The 27,686-nt window shown below is 41.7% G+C and overlaps 1 protein-coding gene across 9 annotated transcripts; it reads right to left on the bottom strand.

The window, feature by feature from the left end:
* Positions 1-1,738: 1,738 nt before the first annotated feature.
* Positions 1,739-27,013, bottom strand: LIG4 (DNA ligase 4). Of its 9 annotated transcripts, none has more exons than XR_007773584.1 (3): positions 26,726-26,790; positions 2,078-2,257; positions 1,739-1,963 (listed from the first exon to the last, which is right to left on the bottom strand). XR_007773584.1 is itself a non-coding variant. In XM_050947905.1 (3 exons), the coding sequence occupies exons 1-3, from the start codon at positions 26,807-26,809 to the stop codon at positions 19,803-19,805; spliced, it is 2,889 nt and encodes a 962-aa protein (XP_050803862.1). In that variant the 5' UTR covers positions 26,810-27,013; the 3' UTR covers positions 18,619-19,802. The 9 variants fall into 9 exon arrangements, 7 of the variants coding, with proteins under 7 accessions (XP_050803862.1, XP_050803871.1, XP_050803890.1 ...); XR_007773583.1 differs by having other exon boundaries at positions 2,123-2,257; XM_050947905.1 differs by lacking the exons at positions 1,739-1,963; positions 2,078-2,257 and adding exons at positions 18,619-22,561; positions 25,782-25,827 and having other exon boundaries at positions 26,726-27,013.
* Positions 27,014-27,686: the final 673 nt, after the last annotated feature.

Genomic DNA, 27,686 nt, shown 5'->3' with positions numbered 1-27,686 from the left:
AGGGACTTTGAGAAGTCTTCTAGTCCAGTTCCCTGCACTCGTGGCAGGACTAAGTATTATCTAGACCAGTTGACTGGTTCACCATTCCTGGCCAATGGGAGCTGCGAGAAGTGACATGGGCCGGACCACCACTTCCTGCAGCTCCTAGTGGCCAGGAATGGTGAACCACGGTCACTGGGAGCTGCGAGCGGCCATACCTGTGGATGCTCAGGTAAACAAAATGTCTCATAGCTCACCAGGGGCTTACCCTGAAAAGGCCCCAAACCAAGTTTGGGAACTCCTGATCTAGACCATCCCTGACAGGTGTTTGTCTAACCTGCTTTTAAAAATTTCCAGTGATGGAGATTCCACAACCTCTCTAAGCAACTTATTCCAGTGCTTAACTCTCCTGACAGTTAAGAAGTTTTTCCTAATGCCCAACCTAAACTGTCCTGGCTGCAATTTAAGCCCATTGCTTCTTGCCCTATCCTCCCAGGTTAAGGAGAACAATTTTTGTCTCTCCTCATTCCTTTTATGTACTTATAAGCTATTATCATGCCCCCCTCAGTCTTCTCTTGTCTAGACTAAACTAACCCAATTTTCTCAGTCTTCCCTTATGGGTCATGTTTTCTAGACCTTTAATCATTTTTGTTGCTCTCCTCTGGACTTTCTCCAATTTGTCCTCATCTTTCCTGAAATGTGGCACCCAGAACTGGACACAATACTCCATTTGAGGACTAATCAGCACATAGTAGAGCAGAAGAATTACTTCTGGTGCCTTGCTTGCAACACTCCTGCTAATGCCTCCCAGAATGATATTTGCTTTTTTTGCAGCAGTGTTAGACAGTTGATTCATACTGATCTTGTGATCTACTATGACCCCCAGATCCCTTTTTGCAGTGCTCCTTCCTAGGCAGTCATTGCCCATTTTGTATGTGTCCAACTGATCGTTCCTTCCTAAGTGGAGTATTTTGCATTTGTCCTTATTGAATTTCATCCTTCATTATTTCAGACCATTTCAAATTTTAACCCTAGCCTCCAAAGCACTTGCAACCCCTCTCAGCTTGGTATTGTCCGCAAACTTTATAAGTGTACTCTCTATGCCAAGTTATTGATGAAGATATTGAACAGAACCAGAACTGATCCCTGAGGAACCCCACATTATATGCCCTTCCAGCATGACTGAGAACCACTGATAACTACTCCCTGGTAACACTTTTCCAGCCTGTTATGCACCCATCTTATAATAGCTCCATCTAGGTCCTATTTCCCTAGTTTGTTTATGAGAAAGTCATGTGAGACAATATCAAAAGCCTTACTAAAGTCAAGATATGCCACATCTGCCACTTTCCTTCTATCTGTAAGGCTTGTTACCCTGTCAAAGAAAGCTATTAGGTTGGTTTTACATTCCCCTGGTCTTATCTGGACCGGTGATCTGCTAGGTCACTCCAATTCTTGACTCTGGGAGCCAGACGTATCCAGCTCTGCTGTGAGAACCCCCACTCCTCGGCTGTTCATGCACAGCCTCTGGCATGTAAGCTACTTCTTGGATTGTGCAATCGAATGACACTAGCCAATATCTCCAGTCCCAGACACAGCCCTAGGAACCTCCATCTTGCCGTGTCCAGTTATGCCCGCTGGATGCTGCAAGCTTATATGAGTTCCTCAATTTAACGAAGAAATTGATATGCACCAGGCTTGTTATTCCAAGGGGATTCTCTGACACACTTCAAACCAAATGCACGGCTTCATGTAGAATAGACAAACAAATTTATTCACTACAAAGACAGATTTTAAGTGATTCTAAGTCAAAGCACAACAAGTCAGATTTGGTCAAAAGAAATAAAATCAAAACTCATTCTAAGATGATCTTAACACTTTCAATACACATACAAACTTAGATGATTCTCGTCACAGGCTGGCTGGTTGCCCTTCAGCCAGGCTCTCCCCTTTGATCAGTGCTTCAGTCGCTTGGTGATGATATCTGTAGATGGAGGTGGAAGAGAGAAGAAGAGCATGGCAAACATCTCTCCCTTTTATCATGTCCTTTCTTCCCTCTTGGCTTTGCCTCCACCCCTCAGAGTCAGGTGAGCATTACCTCATCGTAGTTCCAAACTGACCAAAGGAAGGGGGGGTGACTCACTTGAGAGTCCAACAGATCCTTTGTTCCTGCCTGGGCCAGTGTCCTTTGTTCCTGTGAGGCTGCGCTGGGTTTGTCCCATACATGCCCTGATGAGGTATGAACTGCCCCTCTGCTCTTGAAGAGCTTTGCCTGGACCTGTTTTAAGCCATGAGGACACATTTTCAGCCTCAGAACTATATACATGAAACTACAACCTATAACATTGCTGTAACAACAATTACTATAACATCACTATAACAACAATACTCAGTGCATCAAGAGCCTTCCGAAGACACCCAACACGACAAACTTTGCATTAGATATCACAAAATCATTTTATAAGGATGAACATGGGGGTGCTGGGTGTTCCCCTGAGGTACAGAATGTCACAGGTCGTTTGACATACTTTGTTCTTGACAAATCCATGCTGACTTTTACTTATCACCTTGTTATCTTCTAGGTGTTTACAAATTAATTGCTTAATTATTTGCTCTATTATCTTTCCGGATACGGAAGTTAAGCTGATTGTCTGTAATTCCCTGGGTTGTCCTTATTCCCCTTTTTATAGATTTCCACTATATTTGCCTTTTTCCAGTCCTCTGGAATCTCTCCCCTCTTCCATGACTTTTTGAAGATAATCACAAGTGGCTCAGATATCTCCTCAGCCTCTTGAGTATTCTCGGATGTATTTTATTAGGCCCTGGTGATTTGAAGACATCTAACTTGTCTAAGTAATTTTTAACTTGTTCTTTCCCTATTTTAGCCTCTGATCCTACATCATTTTCACTGGCATTCATTAAGTTGGCTGTCCAATTGCTATGAATTTTTTTGGTGAAAATTGAAACTAAAAAGTCATTTAGCACTTCTGTCATTTCCACATTTTCTATTATTTTTTTCCATCCTCATTGAGCAATAGGCCTACCCTGTCCTTAGTTTCTTCTTTCTTCTAAGGTATTTTTAGAATATTTTCTTGTTACCCTTTATGTCTCTAGCTAGTTTAACCTTGTTTTGTACCTTGGCCTTTCTAATTTTGTCCCTACATGTGTGTGCTGTTTCTTTATGTTAATCTTTTGTAATTTGACCTAGTTTCCACTTTTTGTTGGAGTCTTTTCTGAGTTTCAGATAACTGAAGATCTTTTGGTAAGCCAGAGTCACCTTTTGCCATACTGCCTATATTTTCTGCACAGTGGGATAGTTTGCTCTTGTGCTCTTAATAAAGTCTTTTTGAAAAACTGCCAACTCTCTTGAACAGTTTTTCCCCTTAGACTTGCTTTCCATGGAAATCTTACCTACCACTCCCTGAGTTTGCTAAAGTCTGCCTTCTCAAAATGCATTTTTTTATTATGCTGTTTTCCCTCTTATCATTCCTTAGAATCAGTCCTTTCATGATCACTTTCACCCAAGCTGCCTTCCACTTTCAAATTCTCAACCAGTTCCTCCCTATTTGTCAAAATCGAATCTTTGTTCTGTGTTTGTACAGTACCTAACACAATGGGATACTGGTCCATGACTAGGACTCCTAGGCACCACGTTAATACAAATTAGTAATAAAAATCACTGTAGTGTTAACCAGAGTGAGAAGGAGTAAAATTTATTTTGTCACTAAAACCATTATAACTGTGGATATGCATAGGCACTGATCAGCTGAATCATTTTTTCAAAGAATAATTCTATACTAAGTTAACATGCTGAATCATCATTCTTTTTGTCATTCTTAATATGAAAAACTTTTGAAATTAGCGCAAAAGAGATTACAATCTTTTTTAAAAACTATACGGCCAAAAGCACATTTTAAGGAAGTAGAAACTAATTGCAATTCAAACTTAAAATTGAAAGTGCCCTCCCACCTAGTCTTTCTGCCTTATATTACAAAATGAAATTATATAGAAGGAACAGATGGAAAGTTACACTTCATGAGAGTTTCTCAGCTTAGCTGCAAAATAAATTGTATCTAAAAGAAAACACTTTCAGCTGTAGATGTCTTTTCATTTCCATATTATTTTCAAATTTGAGAGTAATTTTAATTATGCACACAAACTCCACCTCTCCTATCAGGCTTCTGTGATAACTGATAATTATAGACTGCTCCTTTAGTGCAGTCATTTTCACTCATTAGCAAAGCCAAATGAGGGTGAAATTTTATGGTCTTGTTCAATGGTAGTACAACAGCTGTTACCTCCAGCGCAGATGTTTTGTGCTTGGTTGAGCCAACAGAATGTCTCTGAAGTGACTTTATTGATTACCTTCTAGTGAACATACTTGTTTCTACACAGTGCAGTTTTCAATTGACCTTTAAGTTCTTCTTTTGAAAGCATTCATACTGAAGTTACACACACGATTTGTAAGATAATCACATAGTTCTTATCTAGACTGAGGTTGAACATCCCAATGAACAGCGTGTCAACCACATTAACACTGGAACTGAAAAGCTCTTCAAGATCTGCAATTTGATTATTATACTGGAGTTCCATGAAAATAACAATACAAATTATCCATTTTTTTTGAGTGTTGACAGAAATCAAACTTTTGATTCTTTTTCTCCCATTAATTTATTTTCCTTCTGCTCTTTAATTCCATGTCACAAAATTAATTCTCAAAGAACTAATGTGTATAAAATACGTTCTGATTCTTTGTGCACATAACTGAAGATTTGACAAGGATCTAAAGGTATTTAGGCATGTGACTAATAAATCTGTTATGGTGCAAACTTACAAAGTGTTCACAGTGGTTGAAACTGAGGCCCCAGTCCTGAAAGTTGATTCATACATATGGGTGTTTGCATGTGTAACACCAACAGACACTAATTGTCTTCAAGCGGGATTGAACCTGGGACTTCTGGAGCTTAGTGCATGAGCCTCTACCACATGAGCTAAAAGCCAACTGGCTATTAGCTAAGATTGCAGAGCACACTCATTTTTATCTCTCTCTCTAAGATGTCTCAGTGCCACTAGATGGGACAGAACACACACCGAGAAGGTGTGTGGGTTACATATGCACAATAGGGACCAGGTTAGGAAGAAAACCATGGTAGAATACTTCCAAGCTCTGACCACAAAATAAACTTCATCCACATGAGTCACCACACACTAGAGATTATACAGGAGCATAGGCACCGACTCCAGGTGTGCTCTGGGGCTGGAGCACCCAAAGGGAAAAAATTGTGGGTACTCTGCACCCACCTGCAGCCAAGCTCCCCTTCCCGCCCCACCACCTCACCTCCTCCTCCTCCCCTGAGCATGCTTCATCTCTGTTTCTTCCTCCCTCCCAGCACTTGCTGCCGTCAAACAGCTGTAGCAAGCTCTGGGAGGGAGGGGGAGGAGGAGGAATGTGGTGCGCTCAGGGGAGGAGGCAGGGAAGAGGCGGAGTTGGGGCAGGGACTTTGGGGAAGGTGTTGGAAGGGGGACAGGAGGGGGGGGCAGGGATGGAGTCTGGGAGGGGCAAGGGGCAGAGGAGGGTTTGAGCACCCACCAGCACCAGAAGAAGTCAGCGCCTCTGTACAGGAGTTCAAAATATGATTGTGCATGCACTTTGGGCTCCTGGAACTTGATTCTCCTCAGCATAGTTCTGGCAAAGGAAATAGCTTAGCCCCATCCGTGTTACAGGTGTTCTTTTCAGTTAGTTCACCACCCCATGATATTTTCAAAGAATTAAAACAAATACAGCAAGTATATCATTTTTCTAATCAGGATATATACATGAAACATTTTTGTTGGGTAGACTTGATCAAAGCAAAAAGAAACCTTAAAAAAGCTAGTTCAGTAACTGAAATGGAATGGAATTTTACTAATATCATTAAATAAATCATTAATTGACCCTATGCAAAAGGACAGTTCAATCCACCTGTCTGATTAATATTTTTATTTAAATAGTTGATCATTTTTCATGTAACATGGATACAGAACACTATGTGAAAAAACAGATGGTATCCTGTGTTGACTCACTGTTTCTTCCTGCCTCTTCTTTTTTTTCTGCAAATATATCTTTCTAAAGGGTTGGGTTAAAAACAGGAAGATTTTTTTATTATCACTACACTGACATTAAATCACAGTTATATGAACACATCAAAAGCTACTAAAATGCTATCGATAAAGTATGTTGTTGTCACTAAATACAACAAAAAGCAGCACATAGCAATTTATCAATGAGGTTGAATTTGTCCAACATTACACAAATGCATGTAACATGTATATGCACAGCAGGTTGCAACCTACTGTATTTTCATAATCATACTCAGAGAGCTGGTCTACACTACACAGTTAGCTTGATGTAAGGCAGCTTATGTTGACCTAATTATGTGAGTGTCTTTACTACAGCCTTGCTCCAACCGATGTAAGAGCACTACTACAGCGACATAGTAACTCCACCTCCATGAGAGATGTAGGGCTTACACCAGTGTAGTTAGGGTGACACAGTGTCTACACATCAGGGAGCCGGGGCAAGAAGCCCAGGCTGCTTCCCTACCTTTCCCCTACTCCCAGGTGGGAGCTGGGGCCTGTCTTGTCAATTTCCTGGCTCAGAGGCAAGAAATTGAAAAGGCTGCCCAGCTTCCAGTAGGGAGGAGGAAGAGGGATGGAACCAAAATGCGGAGGCAGGTGGACCCTGCCCCCCAGGGTGAGAAGCCCCAGACAACTTCCTCCTAGCTCCCCATGGGGAAAAGGGAATGGGAAGCGGGGAATCCCACTGGGAGCCTTTTGTGTAGCTGGGCTCCTGGCAGGAAGCTGCCAGCTGAGCTGAGAGACTGGGCTCTCAGCTCCCCACACTGCCCCTCTCAGATCGATGAGGGCACTCCTGGTGAAGATGCACACCACTGACCCAAGGAGGGTAGTGTGGACATGCACCAGTGCAGTGATTACTGCAATGGCTGTAAGTTGACCTAAAAGAGGCTCTAGTAGTGAAGACAAGGGGAAGGGGCTAATTTCTGGAGAAGGTCCTAGGAATCACAGCTGTATTAAAAAGGCAAAAAGAAAAACAACAGGGCAGTCTGCAAAATATCTTTGATACCTGTATACAAATGTAAGGAGTATAGGGAATGAGCAGGATGAACTGGAAGTCATGGTATATGAAGAAAATTATGACTTAATTGGCATCACAGAAAGCTGATAAAACAATTCCCATGATTGGAGTACCAGCATTGAGGGATATAGCTTGTTCTATGGGGAAAAAAAGGGGTCTTGGACTGTACATCAAGAATGTGTACACTTGCTGCGAGGTCCAAAGGGAGGTGAGCAACAGACCTACTGAGAGTCTCTGGGTGACAATAACAAGGGAAAAGAACAGTAGCGATGCTAGGGTGTGGGTCTATTATAGACCACCAAATCAGAAATAGGAAACGAGTGGGTCATTCTACAGGGAAGTAACAAGATTAGCTAACACACATGAGCTAGTTTTAATGGGGGATTTTAACTTCCTTGATTAATATCTGTTGGAAGACGATTGCAGCAAAACATAATACGTTCTGCAAATTCTTAACTTGTATAGGGGACAACTTACTGATTCAGAAAGTTGAGGAAACAAGTAGTCCATTTTGACCAATAGGGCTGAATTAGTTGTGAAAGTGAAGGTGGTCAGGAACTTGGGAAGAAGTCATCACAACCTGATAGAATTCAAGATCTTAAGGAAAGGAAGATATGAGAACAGCAAAATAAGGACTTAAGGAAGACAGATTTCAGCCGACTCAGAGAAATAGTAGGCAAAGTCCCATGGGAAGACCAATTAGGAAGAAAAGTAGTTGAAGGGAGCTGGCAGTTCTTAAAAGATGTAATACTAGAGGCTCAATATCAAGCTATTCTGATGCAGAGGGAAAATAAGAAGAACTACAGGAGGCCAATGTGGCTGCACAAGAAGCTTTTTAGCTACCTAAAACCCAAAAGAGATGCACACAGGAAATGGAAGGAGGGTCATGTCACAAAGAAAGTATATATGGAAACAGCACAAACGCATAGGGGGAAAATCAGGAAAGCCAAGGCAAAGAATGAGCTACAGCTGGCAAGGAATGTTAGAGACAACAGGAAGGCTTTCTACAGATATGTCAGACAAACAAGAAAGATCAAGGATGGTGTGGGTCCACTGCTCAATGGAGAAGGTGAGCTGGTATCAGAAGATGATAGGAAAGCAAAGCTGCTCAATGCCTACTTTGTTTCAGTCTTCCTGCAAAAATAACATGATGTGACTGAATGACTAGCAAAGTTACCATAGACAATGAAGGGGAAGGGATGCAGATTGGGTTAAGTAAAGAACATGTCAGAGATCTTCTAATCAATGTGAATGAATTTAAATCAGTGGGGCCAGATGCTATTAACTTGAGGGTACTGAAGGAATTAGCTAAAGAAATCTCAGAGCCACTAGCAATAATATTTACAAACTCATGGATGACAGGAGAAGTCCCAGAAGACTGGAGAAGGGCTAACATAATGTCCATCTTTCAATAGAGGAAAAAAAGAGCCAGGAAACTACAGACCAGACAGCCTGACTTGCATACCTGGGAAGCCACTAGAGCAAGGTATAAAACATTCAGTTTGTGAATACCTGGAAGATGAAGGGGTAATCACTAGCAGCCAGCATGGATTTACTAAGGACAATCATGCCCAACCAGCTGGATTTCCTTCTTTGATAGGGTGACTGATGTGGTGGATAGGGAGCATGCAATGCACAAAATATACCTGGACTTCAGCAAGGCTTTTGACCCAGTCACACGTGGCATTCTGATAAGTAAGCTGGAGAAATGTGGGCTTGACAGAACTACCATTAAGTGGATATATAATTGGTTAAACAACTGCAAAAAAAGAGTAACTATTAATGGAATGATGTCAGATTAGAGGGAGATCTCAAGTAGGATACCACAGGGATCTATTCTAGGTCTGGTCTTTATTAATAACTTGGCTGTAGGTATAGTGAGCATAGTGATCAAGTTTGCAGATGACACAAAGCCGGGGGGTTTGCCAATACTTTGGAGGATAGAGCTAAAAAAGTAGAAACTTATGTTATTTATTTGAAAACAAATCACTAGTCACAGAATTTTGCCTTTCCCACCATCCTTAGTCAAATGCCTCTAGTTGTTACAGATGACAAGTGACATTACACCTGATTATCTGCTGCCCCACTACTTGTGTAGTCATTTAAATGAGTGCAGAGTAGGCGTAAAATAATTTTGACACCCACTTTGCATGTGTATAAATGAATACACTAATCACAGGACAGTGAAAAAATCATACCCTTTCATTTTATAAATATCCGAGATCTAGACATTTACACATATTTCAAGATGCTTGACCAACAGCTAAATAGCAAGGTCTACTGCTGATTTCTGACAGAACAGTGTTAGATGTGTATGCACAACTCTGATTTAATTGATTTCGTGTTGTGCAGTGGCTGCAGTTTCTAACTCCCTGAAAGGAATCGAACTGATAAAACTTCCATAAAATACTTCTCCAAAGCATATAAGGACATCTGTACCCCTTGCATGGGTTCACACCGCATATTCTCCTTGCTCAGTAGGCCTGCACTGGATCAGTTGCCTTTTGGATTGTATGATCTGGAAAAGGAAAAAGGCTGGATCTGAGCCTATTAGGAGGGTGTGTGTGAGCGTGGAGTGGACAAGGAGCTGTTTTGGTGTGGTTTTCTTTATTAAATTGTTTTAAATATTTTCTTATCAAAAGCAACTTAAAAGATACCTGATACTTTGTGCAGTTAGTTATTTGTGCAACAGAACTGGCTTTGTAGCTGACCAAGAAACTACACCACCATATATTTTACATTCAATTGCTTTAGCCCATCTGTATGTCAGGTGTTCCATTACAACAAATCCTGCAAGCGGCACTGTTCCGCTTTCTTTTTCTCCACTGACAGCCTATCTGGAAAATGCTTGTCACAAGCCAGTGAACAGGAAAAAGTTTCCCCAACAGCATCTTTTATTATGTTTTTTTTCTTCTTTTTTCCTCTTTCCTTAAGAAACAGCATGGCCAGATATCACAGCATTAAAATCATCTTAAAATAAACATAAAATCATTGCATTACAGCGATCTGTTAGGTTTGCTTTCAAGCACAATATTTGTTGAAAACACAGATATAAAATTTATGCCAAATATAAAAAGTCTAAGGAAATAAAACTAAAGGTAATCTCCTCCTACAAATTTTCTCTATACCCAAAAGACAATCCAGATATGAGTCAAAATGTAACAAAAACCTGGCTTTACTTATTTTGACAAGAAGCACAACAGCAGCAGATAGGTTGATGTTTCAGTACTAAAGTAGGCTCTTTTGATATTGAAACATCAGATTAATACGTTAACACTGAAACACCAGACTGCCGCCAGCTATTTCTGAAATTTACTTCTGAAATAAAGCAGGACCCTTTATATGATTACTGTGACATAGCAGGGTACAATTTAGACTAAGGAGCAGTTGTGCCACCCTTGCTCTGTAACCTTGGGTGCCTTACAATGCCTTGCTGAAGTAGCTCCCACGTGGCTCATAAACAGCCTTTGAGCATACAAGCCACACTCTGAGTTTGTGTGTAACTGCAGCCTGCCAGCCACACTTGGGTTACACTCTGGCTCTCACCAGCCTTGGTTATACCACAGGGTGACCCCAACACACCACCAGTCTTACATTTTCTCCCAGAAATGTATGTCTCTGGGACAGTACAAGTTTATATGGAGTCTGTTATTTCTTTAATAGGAATAATATGAGCACAACTTGCCACCATAAATGGAGTTTCCCAGACACTTCAATTTAAACACATTGGATTAGATAAAACAAGAAAACAAGTTTATTAACTACAAAGAGATAGATTTTAAGTGAGTACAAGTAATGAGGCATAAAAGTCAGAAGTGATTACAAGAAAAAATAAAGCTAAAACGCAATTGGTGCATAACATAACAAATTATGTTCAATTCATTACCACAGGCTTTCAGCAGTCTTACTGACCAAACTTCTTAGGTCAGAACCCCATCCCCAGTCCAACGGCTACTTACTTTGTCACTTCAGGTGCAGTGAATCAATGGCTGGTGGTATGGGGCAGAGGGTGGGGGTGCGGGTGCCTTGAGCTGTTTGTTCCTCCTCTTTATAGTTTCAATCCCGCTCTTGAAAAAAATTTCTAGCTGGGCACCAGGAGACCAAAAGTCTATGAGGATGGATGTTCCCTGCTGCTCTTTCCTCATGTGTTTGAGCTTCTTTTGTTTCCCTTCCTCCTTGATGATTCTGTTTACTGCTTAAATGCAAATTAAGCAGAGCATCCCTTTGTTTGAGACACACTTGTTTGCCAACTTCTGTTTGTAAGGTGTTAATAATACCATACAGTAGAATCTAACTTCACATACAATGTTGCCACACATAGTTTATCAGGATGATACTCATGACTAAATTACGAGTTTTTAAATGATACCTTAAAAAGGCATACTTTGTACAAAGATTGTTGTAATAGTGTATAGCTTGTAAACCTGAGTGCATTCTGTCACAATTACACTTTACTTTGTTTTTTAATCAACTTGACTTATAACTTTTCTATCTGGACGTGGCAATAGTTTTTTCAGTGGGTTGAATGATATTCACAATTTCTAGGTCTTGCTTGTAGATTATAAAAATACTTTGCCCTTTGGATTTTTTTGTTTTGGAATTCTGCAGTTCCTCACTTCTGAATATTGAACACCAGCAAATGTAAGAATTTTGTCAGTTCCACATAAACATGAAAAATGTTCAGCAAAATTTGGTTAATTTTTATAAACAATTAATCTCCTTAACACCACCCACAATAGGAGGCTAACTACAGTCCAGTTATACTACATCACAAAAAGAAATAGAAATTTCTTTTAATACAGTGTTTCTTAGAAGCCTCCATTGAAAGATTTGTAGCAGCGGTAGCTAGATCTTAAAAATAAAAGCACATTAATAAAAGTTTGCATTAAAGGTTAAATCAAGCTTTAACAACCACCTTACAAAAGTTGAATGTCAATGTCAGCCTTACTAGTCAGGCCAGAGAATCTGGCCTGCCTCACAGGTAGTGGATTCGCTGACATTTGGAGTCTAAATCAAGACTAGGTGCTTTTCTAAAAGACACACGTTATCACAATAAAAAGTTATGGGTTTGATGTAGGAATTACTGGGTGAAACTCCATGGCCTGAGCTATGGAATCATAGAAATATACAGTTGGAAGGGACCTCAACAGGTCATCCAGTCCATCCCCGCCATGCTGAGGCAGGACCATGTATACCTAGACCATCCTTGACAGGTGATTGCCTGTTTTTAAAAACCTCCAGTGACAGGGATTCCACAACCTTCTTTGATAGCCTATCCCAATATTCTTATAGCTAGAAAGATTTTATTTAAGTCTAGCCTAAATCTCCCTTGCTACAGCTTAAGCCCATTACTTATTGTCCTACCTTCAGTGGATATGGAGAACAGTTAGTCACCATCCTTTTTACAACAGCCCTTAATGAAGCTGAAGACTTATCATTCTTAAGCCTAAACATATCCAGGTTTTTTAAGCCCTTTCTCATAAATCAGTTTTCTAAGCCCTATCATCATTTTTGTTGCCTTTCTGTGGACTCTCTCCAGTTTGCCCACATCTTTCTTAAAATGTGGCACCCAAAAATGGCCTCACCAGCGCTGAGGAGAGTGGGACAGTTACTTCCCGTGTCTCAATCAAGGTCCAAACTTCCTAAGGATAGAATGGGGGTCTGAAGTCCAAAGAATAAGTAATTGAATCAATGTGTTATATACAATGTTATTGTGTATAAATATGTCAAGTAAGATCTTTTATTAAAGTGTGTAATGTTCTGAACTTGATGGTCATTAGGAGATACATATGCAGATTATGGTTTTGAATTTATGCACGTATAGCTGTGTAGAACACTATAATTGTTACAAGGGTGCAACTACATTACCTCACAGCAATCAGACAGGGAGGGGCACTTCCCAGGCTAGTTATTTGCACAAAATTAATTCCAAGCACTCAGCACAGGAAAACCCATAGAAAGGCAATGGTGGACCATTAAAGTTAATGGAAGGACACTGTAACTGAAAAGAAAACCCAAATCTTGGAAAACTAAGGAAGAATTAACTCTAGCCATGAAAGAAAAGAAAGCTCTCTTAATAAGCAAGGATTTTGAAGCTAAGGCTATCAAAAAAAGGAAGGCATGCATCTAAATGCGTGTGGTCCATGAAATACTGGATTCCCTCTGCAATGGTGCCAAACTCAAGTCAGATTTTCAGAAAACAGGGCAGACACCTCAGACCGGTGGTATCATTAGATTTGTATGTCTAGATATGTAAAGTGTAATTCTATCATTAGATTTCACGAAGCCAGGAACCGATGTTCTCTTGGATCACAATATTGGTTTTACCATGGAGCCACAGACAGTCCTTTTATGATCTGTAACTTCTCTTTACCACCCACACAAACTGGAATTTACGATGAAAGGTTATTAAAACCAAAATTAGTTTACTTCCAACCCCAAAGAGCCAGTCAGTTACCCCAGTCTCACCAAAGACAACACTGTAGCCAATCCTACAGTAAACTAAAACTAAAGATTTATTAATTAGAAAAAATAATGAGAGTTACAGCAAGGTTAAAGCAAATAAAATACATTACAGGTGAATTAGCATTTGTAGGTTCAAAATAAAAGCAGAGATATAGCAATCTGCCAGACTCAAGAGTCTCTTCAAAAATTCTCTCTGAGCTTCCCCAAAATGGCTTTTTTGGACCCCTATCTGACCTCTTTTTAAGTGACAAATCTGAGGAACTGTCCTAGATTGAGGTGTCATTATGGGAGGTTTTGGAACAAATTGATAAACTACAGTAATAAGTCACCAGAACCAGATGGTATTCACCCAAGAGCTCTGAAGGAACTCAAGTTTGAAATTGCAGGACTACTAACTGTAGTCTGTAACCTATCATTTAAATCAACTTCTGTACCAAATGGCTGGAGGATAGCTAATGTGATGCCAATTTTTAAAAAGGGATCCAGAGGTGACCCCAGCAATTACAGGCCAGTAAACTTGACTTCAGTTCCCGGCAAACTGGTTGAAACTATAATAAAGAACAAAATTGTCAGACACATAGAACATATTTTGTGGGGGAAGAGTCAATGTGGTTTTTGTAAAGGGAAATCATTCCTCACCAATCTACTGGAATTCTTTGAAGGGGTCAGCAAGCATGTGGACAAGGGGGATCCAGTGGATATAACATATTTAGATTTTCAGAAAGCCTTTGACAAGGACACTCACCAAAGGCTCTTAAGCAAAGTAAGCAGTCATGAGATAAGGAGGAAGGCCCTCTCATGTATTAGTAACTGGTTAAAAGATAGAAAACAAAGAGTAGGAATTAATGGTCAGTTTTCAGAATGGAGAGCAATAAATAGTCGTTTTCCCCAGGGGTCTGTACTGGGCCCAGTCCTATTCATAAATGATCTGGAAAAAGGGGTAAACAGTGAGGTGGCAAAATTTGCAGATGGTACAAAACTATTCAAGATAGTTAAGTCCCAGGCAGACTGCGAAGAGCTAGAAAAGGATCTCTCGAAGCTGGGTGATCGGGCAACAAAATGGCAGATGAAATTCAATGTGGATAAATGCAAAGTAATGCATACTGGAAAATATAATCCGAACTATACATATAAAATGATATGGCAGGGGTCGGCAACCTCTGGCATGCAGCTCGCCAAGGTAAGCACCCTAGTGGCCTGGGCCAGTTTGTTTACCTGCTGCGTCAGCACATTCGGCTGATCGCCACTCTGGGCCAATGGGGGCAGCGGGAAGTGGTGCAGACCAATGGATGTGCTGGCCGCAACTTCCCGTCGCCCCCATTGTCCTGGAATGGTGAATCACGGCCAGTGGGAGCTGCAATTGGCCGAACCTGCAAAGGTGGCAGGTAAACAAACTTGTCTGGCCTGCCAGGGTGCTTACCCTGATGAGCCGTGTGCCAGAGGTTGCCGACCCCTGTGATATGGTTTAAATTAGCTGTTAGCACTCAAGAAGGAGTTATCTGAAAACATCCACTCAATGTGCAGTGGCCATCAAAAAAGCGAATAGAATGTTGGGAATCATTAAAAAAGAGATAGATAAGAAGACAGAAAATATCACATTGCCTCTATATAAATCCATGGTACACCCACATCTCGAATACTGCATGCAGACATGGTCATCACATCTCAAAACAGATATATTGGAATTGGAAAAGGTTCAGAAAAAGGCAACAAAAATTATTAGGGGTATGAGCGTTTGCCATATGAAGAGAGACTAATAAGACTGGGAGTTTAGCTTGGAAAAAAGATGACTAAAGGGGGATATGATAAAGGTCTATACAATCATGACTGGTGTGGAGAAAGTAAATAAGGAAGTGTTATTTACTCCTCGTAACACAAGAACTAGGGGTCACCAATGAAATTAACAAAAGGAAATATTTTTTCACATAATGCCCCGTCAACCTGTGGAACTCCTTGCCAGAGTATGTTGTGAAGGCGAAGACTATAACAGGGTTCAAAAAAGAACTAGGTAAATTCATGGAGGATAGGTCCATCAATGGCTATTAGTCAGGATGGGTAGTGATGGCATCTCTAGCCTCTGTTTGCCAGAAGCTGGGAATGGGCAACAGGGGTTGGATCATTTCATGATTACCTGTTCTGTTCATTCCCACTGGGGCACTTGGCACTGGCCACTGTTGGAAGACAGGATACTGGGCTAGATGGACCTTTGATCTGACCCAGTAAGGCCATTCTTATGTTCTGACACCTGGAGCGTCCCTGTCAGCATTCAGATGGATCAGAGGCAAGGATTGCTCCCAAGGCTACCCCTTTATGGTTGAAATAAGCTAGCAAGCTGACAGGCATCTTCTCTGCATGGGCTTCGATGAATAGCAAATGCAGATAGTTTGTGATCATCATTGTTTAACAATCAGCAGCCATTCAAAGATAATGTATTTTGTAAAGGCCATTCAGACTATGAAAAGTAAAATGGTCTACAGGTAAATCAACAAGTTTCAGGTAAATGAAGACAACATTAGCATTTCACTAGTTTTCGTACATTAATTAAATCATCTAAATGCTAATACATCCTTTGATTTAAATTTAATTAAGCACAGGATACAGACATGAAAAAGGACATTACAACAACAGGTTAATTTAGTTGTATTAATATACATCATACAGGATACATATACATTGTAAATAGCATTCAGCTGGTTACAGACAATGGTAGGGAATAATGTTAACGTTTAACAGACAAGTGAATTGGGACACTTAACACTGCCTTGAGATCTTGACCTGAGCTCAGTTAGCTGCTAGTACCACATCCTCTCTGATACACAGCACACTTAGAAACTGTTCAAAGGTAATAGGTAACTTGTTAGAGAAGGGAATTTAGCTAATATAGGTTGCATCTTTATTATTATTTTCTGTGTACCTTGTATGTGTTTGCTTTTCCTTATTATTTCATCTTTAAAACCATGATTTTTCTATTAAATAAACCTTTTGTTATTTTTATCCTAAGCAGGTCTCTGTTGTACAATCTGGGTGGGTGGCCCCAAATGGACAGATAACTGGGAACAGGTTTCACATCATAGGGGGTGACAAAGCAGGAGGGGATGTAAGGTAGTTAAGAATTTGGGGGATTAATCTGGGGAGACTCAGGACCAGAAGGGCTGTTGGAGTCACTCTGCAAAGAGTAACTAGGCAGGTGGAAGCATGTTAGATTTTTTTGCTTAAAAGCTTGCTACTATTAACAGAGCTCTCAACTATAGTAGCATAGCATAAGCGTACGCAAAATTAGAAGGCGAGCAGTGACCAAATGTCTTACTGATCTGGGTGACCCCCAAACATCACAACACTCCTGTTAAAACACCCAGGATTTGCTCTTGTACCATACTTGAACCTAAGCAGCATCCTAATCCGCTCTACCAGGTCTTCCTCTGAAAGTATCACTTTGCAATGAGTGATAAACCATTCCTGGGGGCTTGATGGCCCTCATATATTTTTAGTTCAGAAGGTGGAGAAAGCTACTAGGGAAGAAGCTGTTCAAGATTTGATTTTGACAAATAGGGAGGAACTGGTTGAGAATTTGAAAGTGGAAGGCAGCTTGGGTGAAAGTGAACTACAATTAGGATTAAACTGATTTTAATGCACTTTGTATTTCATTGTACGAGTATGAAACAAATATAGAGATAAACCCTTAATAGGGTCAAGAAACCTACAAACAGTGATTCAATCTGGAATATCTGTATGCATTATGATGTTTCCAGTAGCAACTCAATGGAAGAGGTGCCAGCAGATTGTTCCAAGTTTTATTTTTGACCTTCAAGACCACACTCCTCCCTTTTTTGTTTGTAGTATATCATACTTGGGATTAAGGCAAAATATTTTTCTTGAAAGACAAGTTATAAATAGCTTAATAATAGATAAGGTGGAGAGAAAAAAATTAAATACATTCAGATTTAGAAAAAATGAGAACAGACATTTTGGTGTTGGAAATTCTCACGTATTAAATCTGCTATGATGCTTTCCATTACACATTACCATTAATAATGAGCTAATAAAGTAAATTGTATTGCATTGTAAGGGACCTTTTAAGATGATTGTGTGTTAGGAGTGTTATGTACTGTATAAACTCCTTCATTAGCCCGTTCGTTTGTAAGTCAACCCCTCAAAATGGCTAGGTAAAAATAACAAAAACTGTATGATCCTTTCATTAGGTGACCCTATGTTTCAGGAATTGGAAAACTTTGGCTCCCAGCCTGTTAGGGTAAGCCACGGGGGAGCTGGGACATTTTGTTTACTTGGAGCATCTGCAGGCATGGAGCCCCTCTGCTCTCTGTGGCCGTGGTTCGCCATTCCCAGCCCATTCCCCGGGCTGGGAATGGCGAACCATGGCCACAGGGAGCTGAGGGGCTCCATGCCCACAGATGCTCCAAGTAAACAAAATGACAATGTATTAGATATTCAATGATTCCATAGAGTTTAAAATCATCAAATTTTGGTGTGGACCTGTTTATAAGCCGATCTCTGCTCTTTGATGCGTCACTTTTTTACCAAAAGTATTTGGCTTATAAACGAGTATCTATTTTCTGCTGGTATACAATTTTTCCATTTTAACAAATCCATTGTCTTAGTATTTTTAGTGTACAAAAACGAATGGATTCATGTATTCTACAATTTAATGATTCATCTGATAAACTACATTATAAACACACTTTCTCTTATAATGTTTATTTAAAAAACTAAATTAACTAAAGAATAATTTGTAAAGTTAACCCTTCATGTTTATACTAATAAAAAGGAAGCAAAAAAATGAGAAACTTACTTTCTTCCTCTTCGGTTTTTGATATAATGTTCCAAATTATTTATGTAACTGTTCTTGAAAAATCCATATGGTCAAATACTGTTATGTGGCACTTGATCATGATTCCATCGAAGTTAATGGCTAAAGTCTTATTTACATTAATAGGGCAGGATCAGCAACTAAAGGTTTACATATTTTTTCCCTCCATTAGAGAAATATTTTCCCATTACAATAACAACATTTCAGACTGGAATAAAAAAATAATCGATCTTTATTTCAATCATTCAATACAAAGTCTTGATTAAAACTAAAGTGTATTTGGAAATAAAATGCTATACATTACTGAATACCTTAAAGTAACTCACATATTATCACTTATAGAAAGGTAAGCTGAAATCAGGGAAGAAATCCTAACTTCATTGAGGTCAATAGGCGATTTGCCTTAGACTTCTATGAGGCCAGGATGTCACCCAAGTTTTTAAATATGTGCATATTTTCAATATACAAGTTACTTTGATATTTTGTTCACCCTTCAACTAAATCTTTGGATCCAGGCCTACGTCTACTCACACAGTAGCACTCATACAAGGAGTCTTATTGAAAATGAAGTGTTACTTAAAGGACCCAGTTTGCAACCCCTATTTGTAATTGTACAAAAACAATTACAGTTGTGATACAATGAAGGGATGGCAAATTTCACAGCTTTTAGAGTATATATCACTATTTTTCTAAAAAATTGTAGTTATGACTATACAATGATGATTGATCTTATGTTTAACACTTAATGAAAGTTCTACAGATCTGTTTTAAACAATTGAAAAAATATCCTTAAAATGCATGAAACTCACTTTCTCTAAATTTACACACAGCACAGATTCTGAAAGTTTTCAAACGTGTTAAATATCTACTTCAGAATGTTAAAATTTATATAGTACTATCACTATTTAATGATTAATGTAGAACTGTATAAAAACATTTAACTGTGTTAATGCTTTGGTTTAAGAGGCATTTTGTAATTTCTTTATTCAATAGCATATTCTCTTTAAATATTATTGATTTAAAAGTTCAATCTCACACCTCAGAAAGATCAAATGGTATAAAATAGCCAGTATTTAAAAAAAGGCAAGTTTTGTCAGTGGTATAAGATTATCTTCATAGCTAAGTAAAACAATCTCCTATGGGAGATCTTTGTAAAACACAAAGCTTGTAATTATTTCTTTAGCACTGGACATTTCCTCCCACAGTGTAATGTAGCCTGAAGTCTTTCCCTCCTTCCCAAGCACAGGAGATGCTACCTTTCCTTTTCCAATATATCAAAATTAGAGCTACTCTTTAACCATAGGCTGGGTATACACCTGGAAACATGCAGGAAGACCTCACCAAATCTTGAGTCCACCAAGTTAATTACAATACCTTTACTTCTAGTTAAAACCTGCTTTAAATTAGGTATGGATTTTCATTCTGTAACTTCCCCTCCTTTATTGAATCTGTTACCCACAGCTCAGATAGGATTTTAAATTTTTTCTCAAATGTTCTCCTAAGTGCTTTTATCTCTTTCACATGGGTATGATCTTCTCCCATAATTACATGGGACACACCCTCCTTTAGCTGTGAGACTATTTTTGCTCCATGAAAACGGAGCTCCAAAGCTCTAATAGATAGCATTGTTCCATGGGTCTTGGTACTGGGGTCATTAACAGCAGCATAAACGTCCAGATAAATGGTATTTTGCCTGAACATACAGAGTGGAGAGCTATTCCACAAATAACGTTCTTCTAAGTCAGCAATCATGTCCAGAGGCATCTTCTCATCATTTTTATTATTAATTCTTGAGAATACTTCCTTTAATTGGGTCACATCTGTATCTCCTGTGTAGCTGTCACCATAATGATCGTACTCACATGCAAAATGTTGTTTTGTATCTGGAGACATGTGAATCATGAAGGCAGGCTGCCATGGTACGAACATTTTCATTTCAAAACACTGTAAAAGCCACTCTGCTCTCACAACATCATGCTTGTTGGAAGATATAATATTTTTTACTCTGACATTCTCAATTCCTGCAATAACACAGTAAGTGTCTGGTCCAGGGTTTTGTACCACATTACCACCACTTTCTGCTACTTTACTTTCCAGTTCAGATTTTGAATGGTTTTCTGTTCCAGTCATAACACAAAACTCAACATCTTCAAATATATTAGAAATCTTATTTACATTGGAAAGATCAGGGGCTTTAAAATGATCCATGATTCCAATTATTTTCTTAATCTTTGGTACAGTTTTCCGTTTCTTTTCTTGTGGTTCATCATCACCCATATCAAGGTGCTTAGCTGCTAATTTCCCTGATGCTTTACCTCTGAGCTGTTCTAAGAAATCCAAAGTCATACATTCATACCACTCTTTGTCCTCTCTTATTTTCTCAATTCGAGGGAATCGCAAAGTGCAATCAGTTTTGTACATATCACTAGTAACAATCTCTGCTGCCTTAATCTGAACTATGACTGAGTTACAAGGCTCTATGTAGACTTCAGGCTTCTCAGTTCCACATAAAATATTACAAGGAGGATCTCTTTTACGGTAAGGCTTCCAGTGTTTGGCCAATTTCAAACCAAGATCGTATAGCTCCTTCATAGTGTAACCAGAACCAACACGACAAATAGAATGAAAGACAGATGGTTTTTCACCAGGAGGGGAACTCTCAGCAACAGCACACAAAAAATGAGACATCATGCCACCACGCAAACCTTTCCCCCAGTAACCGCCAATAATTAATAGGTCTAGTTCATCCATGAGCCCATTGACATACTCTGGTTTGATTTTTAACCACCCTTCTCCACGTTTGTCTGGCTTGTAAATGGACATGGGATCTTTTATCATGATTCCTTCTTCTCTGTTATCTATTGCTTCATTTAGAGCATCAACTACTTCTTTCCTGGTGCTAGCCTGTGTTTTATGTACTATGTGTATTCTGCCTGTTATTGGTGTAAACAGCTCATTTAGAATCTCATCTCTTTTGCTTAGTATCTCATGACCCAACTTCTGATCATTAACCATTAATACATCAAACACACAAAAGCATGTCTGCAGATCAGAATCATCTACCATTCTTTTTATGTCAAATTTGTTTCCCTTCTGCATAAAAGTTTGTGTATTGGGATTGTAGGCCATCATTTCACCATCAAGAATGCAGTTTTGTATACTATTTTTAAACACATTATGAATAAATGGAGTTAATGAACCTTCAAGGGGAGAAGCACCAAACTGCTGAGTATACTCAAACCCATTGCGAGAGAAATACTTGTATACATCTCCATCTTTGTGCATCTGCATACGTTCACCATCTAGTTTAGTTTCTATGTAAAAACTTCGGTGGTTCATTTGTTTCTCAATTTGCTGGACATTTGCAATAGCAGCAAGCATAGGTTTGAAGGCAGAAAACAACATGATGGAAACATCACTGAGTGATACAGAAGGGTCATGCAGTTGTCTGCAAACTCTCTCCAAGTCAGTTGTGACATTGTGTAACTCAGCAGCATCAGGATGGAAAAGGGAAAATATGGTTTGCTGACTAACACCAAGTTTTAGATCCTTTATAATCATCCGGATCAGCCACTTTTGTTCAAGTGCTGAGCTCTGAGCTATTAATTGAAGAAGACTTTTCTTTACTAGGTCCTTCCTTTTGGCAGCATTATTACTAGCAACTGAATCCAGGAACTCATTCACCTGTTGTATGGTCAGTCTGCCTTGTTTTGGGCACCTCGGTTTCAATACAAAATAGGCAATCATTGCAAAGTCTCCAGCATCTCCATGGGAGCCAGTGGGTGTTCTATAATTTAAAAGTTTTAGGGCATCTTTTCCTTCTTTGGGTAAATTGAGCAGTTCAATATAGAGCTTCGCAAGCATGGTTTCTTTAATTCCATAAGCCATTCTCTCTCTTTCCAATTGTGGAAGAATAAGTCGCATTGCTGGATAAAAAGAGTCTGTGACATCTTTCTCTTTTTTATGAAGAGCATCATGAAATTTCCTCCATGAATCTAAAAATTCCTTGAAATTCTTGATTTTCTCTGGCCGGGATTTACATTTCTGTATTCGTTCTAAAATTGAACACAGATCTGCAAAAGGAACTACTGAGGCCACAGTTCGTTTAGGGGAAGATGGTGAAGTAGGTGAGGAAGACATCAGGATTCGCTTTTTCACTATAATAAAAACCAAAAATATTTCAAGTGAAAGAAAACATACCACCAAATTGCCCTATTTCTCAAAAGAATTAGGTAGGTTTTTAAAAATTACTTTTGCATAGAACAATCAGTAGATATTGCTACACTTAGTTTAAATACCGATATTATCACCACCTATATTACTATACCACCCCACAACCGCAATTGAAATCAGGGCCCTCCTGTGCTAGGCTCTGAAAAAACAAACAAACAGTAAATCCCTAAAAAGAATACATTTTACATTGACAAGACAGTTAAAAGAATGGAAAAAGGAAATATTATCCAATTTTTACTGATGGGGAACGGAGACACCATGAGATTACAGGTAAAATGTTTGAAAGTGCCTAAGTGATTTAGGAGCATAAGGGCCACTATCAAAAGTTACTAAGGCTTGGTCTATACCTAAAACATAGGTCAACACAGCTACATCCCTCAGGGCTATGAAAAATTTCATAATTTGTTCAACATAGGATAACCTACCACCTCTTGAGGGGAAGAATTTCCTACAGCAATAGAAAAACCTTTTCTGTCACTAAAGTGAGTGTCAACACTACAGCGGCATAACTGCAGCATTTACAGTTGCGCTGTCATTGCACTTGTAGTGTAGACATATCCTGAGGCACTTAGGAACATAAGTCCCATTAACCCAAGGACACATAAAAGTCTGTGGCAGACCTTCAAATTGATCCAACATCTCCTGCCACCCAGCCTTAGCCTCAAACCATCCTCTCTCTTCTATCCAGACTCCCAAACTTGAGAGAAAATACTGCATCATATAATAGGACTGTCTAGGACATTTAATCATTTCTTATTTTCAATTGAGGTATCAGATGGTTCAAGGGACAGTAATGAATTACAGTCTTGCATCTCTGTGACAGATTTAAATATAGTGCAGGTTAGTAGTACATGATTAGATGGTTCTTAAGTAGTTACTACTGAGCACGTTGAGGCATGACTAAAAGCCACAGCCCAACACAAAATGATGCATCCTGCCAAATTTGGCTCCCAAGTCCCCTAATTCCATCACCTAAAACCCAGCTTTGGAGAAGGAGACACAGAAGTCTGCATGTCCACTCCCTGCTCTGTATTTTTCCAGTGTCAAAATGTGTTGGGTTCTGTTATTTTTGGGGACACTAATGATGGTTAAAGATGCTCTTTGTTTGGGGAGTGTAATTTTGACTCCAGCACAAAAAACAGTAGGATTCAAATTTTACTCTTTACTTCTTCTAGTGGACAAGTGGTTAGGGAGTTCGAGCACTACAATCATGCATTATTACAACTACACACATCCCAGACTGTTGCACGTATATGCTTATTATCTCTGGTCTTACACTGTGGCTACATCTACACAGAAATGTAAGCCTAGTGCTAATGGGACTTGAGTTAGCTGACCCGTGTCATGGAACCTGGGGCTTGAGCATCTACATTGCATTTTAACTGCAGTTTAAGAATTTTCTGACTCATGCTCCAACCTAGGGCTCTGGCATCCACACTGCAGTGCGCAGTCCCAAGTCATAGTATCCAGACCCCTACTCCCCAGTATCGACACTCTAGCCCTAGGAACATGTGCCTTATGGGAAACCTCTACTGCTCATTCTGTTTCTTAACTGTGGTGGTGCTATTGATGGGACTCATGGCCACAAGGAGCACGAGTACACAAACCACATAATTAGCTCCTTTGGTGGCTGTGTCAGTAGACCGACCACAGTTTGAGAAGGCTTTATACTGAACTATCATCTAATCAGAGAACTGGGCTCTATAGCTCTAGGCTGAGTCATAGTGGCATGAAAATCCCCACGAGCACCTGTTCTGAGTATAATTACAACATCAGTCTCCAGGCCTGTCAACTATTAAACTTAAACTTTGCAATTCTTAATTTTAAAAACTGGATGTTCAATGAAGATGTGTTTGTTTATTTGTTCATTCATTCCTGTTTGTTTTGAAGTCTGACATAAAATGAAGGTATCAGAGGAAAATGACACCCCTCTTCCCACCGAGCCTGGCTGCTGCTGACTGCAGAACAGTTAAGTGCATCCCCAGGGCTTGGGGTGCAGTGTTCTCCAGCACTCTGTGGGATCCCTTATCCCTGCCCCCTCTGTACCCTAGGAGGTTGCAGGGAAGTTTTGGGGCTGTTTCCCACTCACCACCCAGGCTGTATGCACTGACAGTGCATACAGCCCAAGTGTCCCTGCACACTAGGGTGATTAGATAGAAAATGTGAAAAACCGGGACAGAGAGTATGTGTGTGTGTGTGTGAGGGGGCAGGATAATAGTAGCCTATATAAGAAAAAGATCCAAAAATTGGGGCTGTCCCTATAAAATTGGGACATTCGGTCACCCTACTGCACACATAGCCCCGGGGAAGGCAAGGGAAGTCCGTGCGCAAGGGCCAAAAAGCAGAAGAACAGGGATCAAGTGCTGCCCTGCAGGGACAGGGAGTGGTAAACCTCCTGGCTCCGTGCAGCTCAGAATAGGATGACCCCCGACATTCCAGCAGCTAAGAGCTACCTCTCCTTTGTCAAATTTTGCTCCTTGATTGAGGCAAGTTCCATGCTTCAGAGAGGAGCCGGAGCCGCAGGCACCACTGCAGGTAAATTTGGGGGCTGGCACCCACTCACAGTCCTGAAAGTGCACACAACCTGGGCACACACACCACCCCCCAGCCCCAGGGAAGGCTGGGGGAGCACTGGAGCAAGGGCCAGAGAGTAGAGCAGGGACTAACTACTGCCCTGCAAGGGAAGGAAAGCAGTAGAGCTCCTGGCTCAGCCTGGCCCAAGGAGGGATGAGCCCCAGCATCCTGGATGCTGACTCCCACTTTGAAACTTTGCTCCCTGCTCTGGGCAAGTTCCACACAGCAGCGAACAGGAGATGGAGTGAAGAGCAGGAAGGGACAGTGGACTTGGCCAGGCATTAATGGTGTTTCTGGCCTGCTGCACAGCACTGCCACTCTGCTGCCAGGAACCACGAGATACATCTGGAGAACTCCCGAGATGTGAGCCAAGCCAGGGCCACACGTTCATAGGAAACCAATAGGGACCCTAGGTCCCGGCTTAACATGGGCTCAGACCATCCTACCCTGCAGTGTCCTGGGCCTGAGCTCTAGTTTAGCACAACTGCAGTGTGGACACACAGGTTTTTCTTGAACCCAGGCTCAATTTGTTGTGTGGACATGTCCAAAGATTCTCAGGGTAAGAACGACCTTCTGCGTTGTGTGTCCAGCACTTGGCACTTTGGGACCCAATCCACTGCAACACAAATTAATAATAATTAGCCAAGCTTGCAAGGTCTTACATTCCGCTTGATGTATACAGCGTTGTTACAGCTGTATTGTTACCAAAAGATTAGAAAGATAAAGTGGGTGAGAGATCATCATTTACTGGACCAGCTTCTGTTGGTGAGAGACAAGCTTTTGAGCTTACACAGACTTCAAGAAGAGCTCTAAGTAAACAGCCCTCTCTCTCACCAACAGAAGTTGGAACCATAAAGATATTACACACAGACAGGCAGAAATGCCATCAAGCTGAGTGGGTGAGGTAATGCTGCATCCGATCAATTTCAAAACATCTGAGAATGTTGTAGGCATAAGTGACCAGACGCCTCTTGATCTGGGGAGAAATCAGGGACACACAGCACCCACCGCTCTCTTGTTTTTAGCACAGCCAGGGCTTCAATCACCTTCAAAAGTTGTCTGTCCAGCAAACCACCAGATGATGGCATCATGAACACTTCCCAGCATAACAATCGCCCGGCCCAGCTCTGCTCGTGCTCCCAACACAGACACCCGGAATTACTTACAAATAATAATACAACGGGGACAAGAGCGGGGGAAAGGGAGAGGCGGGTGCACACAGAGCCCCTGCCGGGGTGGGGGGAGGGGCGTGACGGCGGACCTCGCACGGGGGTGGCGGGGTCATGGGGACACCCCCCCCAGCTGTGGGATTCTCGGTAGAGGACTCGGACTGAGGGGGGCCGCGGGGAATCCCTGCCATGGCGGGGGATGGCAGGGCGGCGCGACACGGGATGTGCGTGGGGGGGGGGGGGGCGCTGCAACCTACACACCCAGCGGCCGCTACGGGTAACGCGGCTGCGTCACAAGGGTCCCAGCACCCCCTGACCCACCGCCCCGCCTTCAGCCCAACTCACCCACCACCGGCAACGACACCAACTCCTGCCCCACCGCACGTCACGACACATCACCGGGGGGCACGCACCGCCCCGGAAGCTCATTCCTCGGACCCGCCCATTCGGGGAGATGTGGGGGGAGGGAGAGTTTCCCGTCGACGCCAGGTCGCGGCCCCTCCCCGCGCGCAGTGGTTCAGTCCTGGCCGGGACTAGCTCTTACACCCCGTGGGTTGGTTCATCCCAGGAAGAAAGGGCTGCTGGTCCCGTTCCACCTCCCTCCCCCCGTCCTACGCAATAATTCGTTGTCCTAGTATCAGGTTGGGGGAAGCGGCACAATGATGCCTTTGACTCCGGAAGCGGAAGTGGCTGCGGCGGTGGTTTCGTTCCCGGAAGCGGCGGTGGTTGAAGTTGGAAGTCCCGGCTTGGGCCCGAGCGAGCGCGGCGGGGGGGCGTGCTCCGGCTGCGGAGGAGAATGAGGCGCGGGGGCCCCGCCGAGCCCGATTTCAGCCTGGGAGCGGTCCCGGCAGCGCGGCGCGTCTGAGTGAGTGAGACACGCGGGGAGGCGCGAGGGCGGCGTGGAGCTGCGGGGGGCGCGGGGGCGTCTTCCTGCTGCTGGGAGCCACCGCGGGGTGCCCCGGCCCCTCCCCCGCGCCTGTCACTGGAGGAGGGAGGCCCCGGCCCCCCCGCGTCTGTTCCGTGCCTGGTGCTTGGCGGGCTCCTGCTGAGACCCGCAGATCGGAGCCCAGCGAGACTCTGCCCGGCGGACCCTGCCCCGTGCCCGGGCTCCGCAGAGCCACGCTGGGTCGGTAGCTGAGGCTTCGCCGCCCCCGTGTCTCGGCCGCAGGGCTGGTCGGTGCCTGTTCTGCTCCCGCCCACGTGAGGCTCGGTCGGGATTTTTTTTGCTGGGCCAGAATGATGCGGAGTCGCCCGATAACTCCAGGCTCTGTGCGCGGACTGGAGCGGAAACCCGCAGTGAACACGA

This window comes from Gopherus flavomarginatus, chromosome 1, assembly GCF_025201925.1.
Source record: "Gopherus flavomarginatus isolate rGopFla2 chromosome 1, rGopFla2.mat.asm, whole genome shotgun sequence".
Classification (NCBI taxonomy): domain Eukaryota; kingdom Metazoa; phylum Chordata; order Testudines; family Testudinidae; genus Gopherus; species Gopherus flavomarginatus.
This window is presented reverse-complemented; position numbering and strand designations above follow the sequence as displayed.